We start from the raw sequence: 9,797 nt of genomic DNA on the forward strand, positions 1-9,797 counted from the left end.
TCTGTGAATGGATTTACAGCGAACCACACGACTAGAGACAGACACAGCAGGGCACCTGTGTGCTCTGTGATCTTACAGTCTGAGCCAAGATGACACAGAGAACACATTGAATATATTAATGTCATACAACTGATCCAAACATTTGAAATAACTCAAGAACAACATGGTCAGAGGTGCTTGTTTCGCAGAGCAATTCTAAAGGGGCTTAATGATAAATCCAGAGCACATCTATGATAAGCGTTGCTTCCATTCACATGTTTGTCTGCACATTTTGAAATACTGCATTATAAAGCCGAATGGAACCAGCAGGATTTGATCCATCTTCTTAAAAAAGGTTTGTTTTTTGTCTCCCTTGAGGTGGTTTTTGACTTTGTCGAAGAAGAGTTCATGCAAAAAATGGATTATGAAAACGCCTCTGCCAAATACATCCGGATGCAGCGCTTCACTTCTGGGACGGCGTTATCAGCTGCAACCGCCGTATGAGAGCAGCCCAGAGGGGCGGCCATTAACGGGGCGTGTGGGCACAGAGGAAGCTCTGATGACAACACTCTGCTCATGCACATTACTGCTCTATAGCTCCACATAGATAGCAGTAGTTTGCCTCTATGTTAGTGCTCTGAATCCCGTTTAGAACACCTTTAAGCACAGGAAGTGTGTTTGCGTTTGATACACTCGTGCATGACGTCCCAGATGCACTGCTGTGTGTTAGGAAGCAGAAACATGGCGTCTCATCCGACGTTAGACCCTCCCGCGTCCTAATGCTGCTCCATCACTTCAGCAGGTGTCTCAGCTGGTCCTGCAGGTTCTTAGAGTGCTCCACGCTGGAGGATGGAACAGAAGTCAGTGCACGTCACCGGGGTGTGTTATGGCTAACCGGTGAGACAGTGATGTCAGCTGTTTCCCCTGAAGGATAAACAGAGTGTGGTGTTGAGACTTACTTCTTCTGGATGGCCTCCTGCCTTAGTGACGGACAGACGGACGGACAGACAGACAGACTCTTAACATTCACTTTGAGAAAAGGTTTTCTGTTTTCATTTTGAAGTTGCATGTGTTTGTAGACGGCTGACTGATACTCACTGGTATTGCAGATGTGTGGTGATAATGGACATTTTTCTCAGACTCTGGAAACAGATGGTAACGGTGTTGAATTGTGTCATTTTGGAGCACGCAAACAAGGGCAGATAACTTCTTAATACACTACTTTATTTTGTTGAATGATGGACTGGACTCGTTTCGTTGGGACACTCTTAGTGTTCATTTAGTTTAGTTTGTAACAAGAGTTTCCAGTATGTTGTCCTCCCATGGCATGCTATATAACTCGGGTGTGATCCCTGCCTCTATATATTATACACAGTATATATATACTTACATCCTCAGAGTGCAGGATGGCATCCTCCTGAATCACCATATTTCTTGCTGCTTGACCAAGAAGCTGGAAGAGACATTAGCGACAATGAGGCATTTAGGGCTTTGATTCATGACCAATAAAAGCTGATATTCTTTTTCTCCATGAATAGATTGATCGTTTTGTCTGTCCAAAAATCCAGCCATGCTTTTATTTTGAAGTCGAAATGACGTTTCCGTTTGTCCTCTCCGTGTTAGCCCTATGGCGTTAGCTAGAAGCGAGCATCATATTTGTCACTCGTCTCGTTTTACCTCCTGACTGCGAGAGCCCTTCAACACTTGGCGGGTCAGCGCGATCACGTCCCCGCTACAGGAGCCCACTTTATCGGATAAGAGCCCTTTGACAGACTGGCCAAACCGCGGCTGGGACTCAGCGGACGCCATTTTCTGTTTTCTGTTTTGGTTCGCGATGGATGGTGCGTCGCCAGGGTCAAAATTCATAGCAACGCGTCCCCCTTTACAGACATGTCACATAATTCAACATTTTTAACGCGTACAAATTGGCGCAAACAGAAAGACAGAACTGCGATTTTTGGTAATTAATCTTCAATAAATGAATTAAAAGTGATTTGTACTTCATTGTCATATGCATTTGATAAATATCCAGATCCTTGTAAAGCGTCACAGTTTGACTCCTTAGTCAGTGAAGTACCGGTACTAAACTGCTGGAGTCAACATTTTACTTTAAGTAGTCTACAAATGCAGAGGTGTTATCAGTCAAATGTCATTTGCTTTCATAAGTGAAGGACTCAAAATTGCCCCTTGGTGTTGCATAATTGTATAATTATATTACTGTGTTGTATTTGTATTGTGTTGATTTATAAGCTGCTTAATGTACACCAGCGTATCATATTTTATAAACGGAACGTATATTTTGTGTGTATAATGTTTATCTGAGTCGAGGAGTTGGGGTGGAAATGTTAAGTTGCAGAAAATGTAATATCTCAAAACTGTACTTGAATACAGTAATGTACAGTTACTTCCCAACACGTCTGACTTTCACCATGTCCGTTTTCTTGTGTCGTTATGGCAAGGATTCAATGAATCGTCTTATCTTGTTTGAATTGGCCCAGCCTTAAACATGCCGACTCAAGGATTTGGCATTGAAGGAGCAGTATAAATGTGGGGCCCTCAAAGCTCCTCTCTGCTGGGCTGGCGCTGGATCACACCCCTCTCTCAGGGCCCCTTTGCAATGGATATGACTTGGTTTCTGTGTCTGTGTGTGTTTCTGGCCGTGGGCCTGGCTTTGTTGGCACTGCAGTTGAAGCTCAGGGTGTTGGCGCGTGGCCCCCGGGAGCCCCCCCACCTCCCAGCACTCCCACTCATCGGCAGTCTGCTGAGTTTGCGGAGCCCGCACCCTCCTCATGTGCTCTTTAAAGAACTGCAGGAGAAATACGGACCTACGTACTCTCTGATGATGGGCTCCCACTGCGTCATCGTGGTCAACCAGCACGCACACGCCAAACAAGTCCTGCTGAAGAAGGGAAAGATATTTGCAGGAAGACCCAGAACTGTGGGTACACTTCTTCTTCTTCTTCTTCTTCTTCTTCTTCTTCTTCTTCTTCTTCTTCTTCTTCAGCAGTCGTCATGTATCTTTTGTCTCTGTGTGATGAAGGTAACCACAGATGTTCTGACCAGAGATGGGAAAGACATCGCATTTGGAGACTACAGCACCACGTGGAGGTTCCACAGGAAGATCGTCCACGGAGCTCTGTGCATGTTTGGAGAGGGCTCTGCCTCCATTGAGAAGATCAGTGAGTACAATCCCCTCTCCACTCCTCTGACACGATGTTATGATCAACTGTAAACGCACCGACACGTCTTACTCTGCAGAATCTACTTCTACCAAAACAAATATAATAAATCAAAGTCGTTTGTTGTTTGGCTGTACTGAGCCTTTCACTTTTGATCTTGTCATCAGCACTTTACAGTTGTGCATATTTTGCATGATTTCACTTTGTACAGTATTGTACTTATTGTAATGTATTGTAATCATGTAAACAAGAACTAGGAAACATTAAAGCTTAAACTGGAAATGAATGTCGTGAAGTTGACAACATTTTAAAGAACTCTTAATGCATAAATCCTTAAATAAGTGTGCAAGATGCTTTATATCGTTCTGTCATCTATCTGATAGAAACATCTCCATGAAAGTGTAAAAGTGGAAGAACCCAGATTCCTCCAGAAAGATCTGATAGACATGTGGGAGCATCACTAAAATAACCAACAGACGAATGCTCATGAGCAGTAATGCAGCAACAACGGATTCCTTTCATTGAAAACAGCCACGCTGACAGATTCAAATCGCTTCTTTTGTCCTTGTAATCATCGTAAAGCCAAAGGTTTCACGTTAAAGGGGAATTTAATTTCTTTTTTTTATACAGGCCGGTGTCTGTGTTGATTGAGAATTATAACACGATGTAAAGAAAACTATTTAGAACACTGGAAAGAAAAACCATAGAGCCAAAGATCAGAATGTTATCTGGAAGGATGAATCTGTCTCTGCTGTCAGAGACAGACAGCAGAGACAGATCCTCACCAGGTCCAGGCTCAGTGGCACCAGCTGGACCTGTGGAGGCTGATCTACGTCCTCCTGAGACGATGAAGTAAAGAACATTTACTTCCACAAGTTCAATCTGTAATCCTCGACTTCAAAGAGTTTAATGATTGAAATACAGACAAGGCCGATCTCTGCCCAATATCGATCAACACGTCACAACACGTAATGTAATACTGTGTTTATCATTATTATACAACGTAATGTTGTATTCATATTCATATTATTGTGTACTTGTGTATTTTTATGCTTTGGCAGCGTTGTTTTTCTGAAACCTTCATGCCAATAAAGTTACATTGAATGGAATTGAATTCAATCGAATGAACTGTAACGCATGTGTTCATGCACCCGTTGGGTCATTGATGTGTTTTCATAGTTTCTGGATAAGAATGGAGGTGCATAGAAGATACACAGAACACACAGTGAACATATTAAATAATTCACATTGTGATCATTCTTTTGGAGGGTAAGCATTGGAAACATGTCAGTGAGTGACGGTGTGTTGCCCGTGTTCTGCTCAGTCCATGCAGAGGCCCAGTCTCTGTGCTCCGTCCTGTCCGAGGCAGCGGCTGCTGGACTGGCCCTGGATCTGTCTCCAGAGCTGACTCGGGCCGTCACAAACGTCATCTGTTCGCTCTGCTTCAACTCCTCCTACCGCCGAGGGGACCAGGAGTTCGAGGCCATGCTGCGCTACAGCCAGGGCATCGTGGACACGGTGGCAAAGGACAGCCTGGTGGACATCTTCCCCTGGTTACAGGTAGCCGTGAACACCAGAGCATGAAACAAGAAGCCATAGCAACACAGTTACATGAATGTGTTTGAACCGTGTTATTCATAATTCATTACTATCAATGTGTGCTGTGTAACAGTAAAGGTGCTCACGAGCCGCTGTCTTCACACTATAAGACCACATTTCCCATGAATCCCATTTTCCGATGTGTCATGCAGCTCTTGTGCTGGAGGAACAGTCCTCTCCTGTTGTTGTGGACCAGTGAGTGTGAAAAGCAGTTATACTGATTAATATGTAGTCTATTTATTAATGATTAAAAAAGTATTGTTAACACCTTTAACGTTGAAGCAAAAGGGGACATTTAATTCTAATACAACCGCCCAACGAATAGGAAGAATGGGAGAACAAGAGAATGACTTGTGCAGTTTACTGTTTTTAGAGAATCTGTTATTCTGTCATATTTGAATTATAATGTCTACAGAAAAGATATATGCTAATATAATATACCACATTGTATCATGACGTGTTTCTCTTTGTCACAGATCTTTCCTAATGCGGACCTGCAGCTCCTAAAACAGTGTGTTTCAACCAGAGACCAGCTTCTGCAGAAGAAATATGACGAACACAAGGTACAGTAGGCCTCTTGCTAATAATATGTAATATGTAAATGAATGTGTAGGTCCTGGCCACATGCTCCAATAGAAATAGGGGTCAGAGGTCATACAATCTAAATTTACACTCCTTGTTTCTGCCACTTTGGGTTTAATCCAAAAAAACAAAACATCAAAACTCACACGGACCACATACCCTGGATGTGATGGACGAGCCCTCGGGCAGCTCTTCGTCTTCGTCCTCTCATGTTGGGCTGAGAAGGACCGGAGCTGCAGTGACTCACTGTCTCAAGACACTGCGGGCTAGCTGGTTAGCATGCTCGTTTCAGGAGATAGCTCTGCAACACGACCTCAATACTGTCACCTCTTCACATGCTGAACTGTAATGTAATGAACTGTTTGTGGCAGGACACATTGCACCCTGAAGGGGACAGAGTGTAGCTGGCAACTGGCCACAGCCTGCAACCACCATCTCTGAGGGAAGGTCCTGGAAATAACTGTGTAACTTGTTTTGCCGAAGTTAGACACATACAGTGTTGGTCAGTGCACACAAATACAATATACTATGAGTGTGTGAGCTGTACCCCCCCCCCCCCCCCCCCTCAGGCAGACTACAGTGACCATGTGCAGAGGGACCTACTGGACGCTCTGCTGAGAGCCAAACGCAGCGCTGAGAACAACAACACGGCAGAGTTCAGTGCCGAGTCCGTGGGCCTGAGCGACGACCACCTCCTCATGACTGTGGGGGACATCTTTGGAGCCGGAGTGGAAACCACCACCACCGTGCTGAAATGGGCCATCGCCTACCTCATCCATCACCCGCAGGTAAGGGGGGGGGGGGCACCTGGTGGCAATCTCCAGTGTCATCCTGAAGTCTTACACAGACCTAAAACGCAATGTACACTTTACTAAACACACCTTGCACACACATCACTAAGGCTCATGTTGTTGACACACAACAACCATGCAACAACTCTGCCCTACAGCAGAATCCACACAGCACACTCGCCTCTCTCGCTTTAACCCGAAGCACACACCATCACACTCTCAACCAACACACAGACCAACATGATCCAATCTGTCCAAAGAGGGTCCGTATAGGTGTACAGACTGAAGTGAGAAGGCTCCTGATGGAATGCATATATTTAGTCATACAGACATATTTGATCTGTACCTGTATTCCTGTTTTCCACATACGTGAGACTGTCTGGATTCAGTTCGAGTTTGGCCATGTGTCAGTAAGCTGGGTTTTAAATTTGTGACATATTTTGACTTTGCAAACCTTTGAAGAATCTTGCATTCTTAGAGCTGCAGTACCCCTGGAGTCCACTAGATGCTGCTCTGATGTCATTTGATGAGCACAATTAAGGCACTCAGCATTTATGTCACTTCTCCTCTTGTGAGCCGGTCCCAGCTGACATTGGGTGAAGGCCGGGTTCATCCTGGACAGGACAACAGACGATCACAGGGCTGACACAAGGAGAAGGATACACATTCACACCTACAGGCAGCTGAGAGTCAACAGTCAACCTAAGCTGCATGTTACTGGACTGTGGGAGGAAGCCGGAGAACCCGTAGAGAACCCACGCTGACACAGGGAGAACCCTGTGCAGCCCCTACAGTGTGCCAGCCCACTCATAATGTTTACAGGATATTCGACCCCTTTCTTTACAGGGATTGTATAAAGGCGATAAAATATGTCCATGAATATGAGTTTTACAGTTAATTACAATTACAATCATTATTCAAGTTCAGTTCTTTGATTTTCATTTCAGTTTGTTGAGACACACATCGAGCCATGCAGCTTCAGTTTTAAATCCAATTATTCAAGTTAATTCAAATATCAATCATTCATATTCAGTTTCTAGTGACACATATTTCTGACCATAGTAAAGCACAATGCCAACATGAACCTCTACTGCATGTCGTACACCTCCCTCTGTCCACGAGCCAATGAAGGCTAAAAATGCTATTTCTAAAAAGCATGTTATTCCTACAAATCCAAGGACTGAGGAAAGTCTGTGACCCCTGTGAAGAAAGAACCTGAATATTAACAACACATGTGCAGTAGAATAAGGTGTACTTTTGGTGCAGAACATGGATATTTGTGACTGTTTGTATGTGTGTTTAGGTGCAGAGGCGTATCCAGGAGGAACTGGACAGCAAGGTGGGGGGGGACAGGTGCCCCCAGCTCAGTGACAGAGGCAGTCTGCCCTACCTGGAGGCCACCATCAGGGAGGTGTTACGGATCCGCCCTGTGGCCCCTCTACTCATCCCCCATGTTGCCCTCAGTGACACCAGGTACACTAAACACATGACACTCACTGTTGTCCATCTCTGACATGATGGAAACAATGCAATGGGTCAATAACTGATCAATACAGCACCAGTTATCACTGACTGGTATGAGATAACTCGTCTGAAACGCTGAAACTTTGCTCATGACAAAGATATGTGTTTTAATGCAGAGCTATGCAAACCTGCAAACATTGTGTCTCTGACCTTCTCTGTAGCATTGGGGACTTCACAGTGAAGAAAGGCTCTCGAGTCATCATCAACCTGTGGTCCCTGCACCACGATGAGAAGGAATGGAAAAGCCCTGAGCTCTTTGACCCCGGTGAGAGGATCCTGCTGTCTAATGTCTGCCATATCCTGGAAAATGATCTTCTAAAATCTAATGTCATTCATGGAGCCAATAGCTCTTTCTTCTCATGTCTGCTGCGAAGAAAGGCCTATTGTAGCCTTTTCATGAATATGGATTAATGATGATACAAAGGAATAAGTCATCTCTGTTATGTAGAATGGGAAAATGAAGCGTTCATTGGCTATCATCCATCCATCTATCCATTCATCCATTCACCATCCACTTACGTGGGGTTGGGTCGCGGGGGCAGCAGGCTTAGAAGGGTATTCCAGATGACCCTCTCCCCAGCAGTGTTTTCCAGCTCTTCCTGGGGAGCCCAGAGGCATTCCCAGGCAAGCCAAGATATATAATCCCTCCAGCATGTTCTGGGTCTACCTCGAGGCCTTTTACCAGTTGGATGTGGCTGAAAACCTCTAAAGGGAGGAGTCCAGGAGGCATCCTAATCAGATGCCCGAATAACCTCAGCTGATCACTTTCGACTCCGAGCTCCATCCGGATATCTGAGCTCCTCTCCTGAGCTCTAAGGCTGCTCCAGCCACACTACAAAGGAAGCTCTTTTCAGTGAGCTCAGTCTTCTGGTCACTACCCAAGCCCATGCCCATAGGTGAAGGTCGGAACATATGTGGAGCTTTGCCTTCCAGCTCAGCTCCCTCTTAACCACAATGGTCCGGTACAACTCCTGCATCACTGCTGACATCACACCGAACCTCCTGTCCATCTCACGCTCAGTTCTACCCCCACTCTGGAATGAGACTGAGATCCATGAACTCCCTCTCTTGGGGCAGTGACTCATTTCTAACCCAAAGTGCAATCCACCATTTTCCTGCAGAGACCCACGGCCTCAGACTTGGAACTACTGACTCTCATCCCGACCACTTCACACTCAGCAGCAAACCGGCCGAGAGCGTGCTGAAGGTCACATTCTGAAGGAGCCAACAGAACCACATCATCTGCAAAGAGCAGGGGCGCAAGTCCGAGGTCCCCAAAGCAGACGCTGCGCCTGGAAAACCCTGTCCAGTGGACTTGTACTTTTCTAGTCCTATTACCACTCCATCAGCACTCTCTAACATTCATATGCATTCACACAGCCTACAGGACACATCGACATGGACTACTGAAGGCGGGGATCAAACCGCCGATCCTTTGATTGAAGGAAGACCCGCTGGTCACCACAGACAAAGATTCTGACAGTGAAGACGATGTACTGTATCCTTTAGTGCAGCAGGAGGTCTGTAACATCCAGTGGTGGAGAGCAAAGACAAAAACGGTACTCAAGTAAAAGTACTGTTACTTTAAATAAAACAAGTATTCAAGTAGAAGTAAAAGTAATATAAAATAAAAGAACTAAGTAACAGTACAAAAGTATTTCTAAAAAGATTACTTGAGTAGCAAGTAACCCAAGAAATGAAAAAACAATAAAAAGCCCAGGCACACGACTGATGGATAGCCAGCGGGTTCAGAGGTTGTCAGTAGTTTAGCTCCATGACCATCATCGGTGGAAACCTCATTGCGAGGTTTGTAGTTTTGCTGGTGCGTGTGTTGATTCTGATTCCATCTTGTTCTTCTGCAGGTCGGTTCTTGAACAGTGAAGGCACAGGTCTGGTCATCCCGTCGTCCAGCTACCTGCCTTTTGGTGCCGGGGTTAGAGTGTGTCTGGGCGAGGCCTTGGCCAAGATGGAGCTCTTCCTCTTCCTGTCATGGATCCTACAGCGCTTCACCCTCTCTGTCCCACCAGGCCACTCCCTGCCCAGTCTGGAGGGAAAGTTTGGTGTGGTCCTCCAGCCAGCCAGGTACAAGGTGAACGCCAAGCCTAGACCGGGCTGGGAGAGCAACAAGTGCAAGCCGTGTTGA

The 9,797-nt window shown here is 45.5% G+C and overlaps 2 protein-coding genes across 3 annotated transcripts; one reads left to right on the forward strand and one right to left on the reverse strand.

Moving 5' to 3' along the window:
- On the reverse strand, positions 1-1,792 carry borcs7 (BLOC-1 related complex subunit 7). 2 transcript variants are annotated; one of them, XM_079279638.1, is made up of 5 exons: positions 1,657-1,792; positions 1,370-1,432; positions 1,078-1,121; positions 939-959; positions 1-821 (listed from the first exon to the last, which is right to left on the reverse strand). In XM_079279638.1, the coding sequence occupies exons 1-5, from the start codon at positions 1,786-1,788 to the stop codon at positions 770-772; spliced, it is 312 nt and encodes a 103-aa protein (XP_079135764.1). In that variant the 5' UTR covers positions 1,789-1,792; the 3' UTR covers positions 1-769. The 2 variants fall into 2 exon arrangements, with proteins under 2 accessions (XP_079135764.1, XP_079135765.1); XM_079279639.1 differs by lacking the exon at positions 1-821 and having other exon boundaries at positions 939-997.
- Positions 1,793-2,596: 804 nt separating this feature from the next.
- On the forward strand, positions 2,597-9,797 carry cyp17a1 (cytochrome P450, family 17, subfamily A, polypeptide 1; the record flags this gene model as incomplete). Its single annotated transcript, XM_079280751.1, has 8 exons — positions 2,597-2,917; positions 3,020-3,158; positions 4,483-4,718; positions 5,234-5,320; positions 5,909-6,127; positions 7,434-7,603; positions 7,816-7,919; positions 9,517-9,797. The coding sequence occupies 8 exons, from the start codon at positions 2,597-2,599 to the stop codon at positions 9,795-9,797; spliced, it is 1,557 nt and encodes a 518-aa protein (XP_079136877.1).

This window comes from Melanostigma gelatinosum, assembly GCF_949748355.1.
Source record: "Melanostigma gelatinosum genome assembly, chromosome: 12".
NCBI classification, from domain to species: Eukaryota; Metazoa; Chordata; class Actinopteri; order Perciformes; family Zoarcidae; genus Melanostigma; species Melanostigma gelatinosum.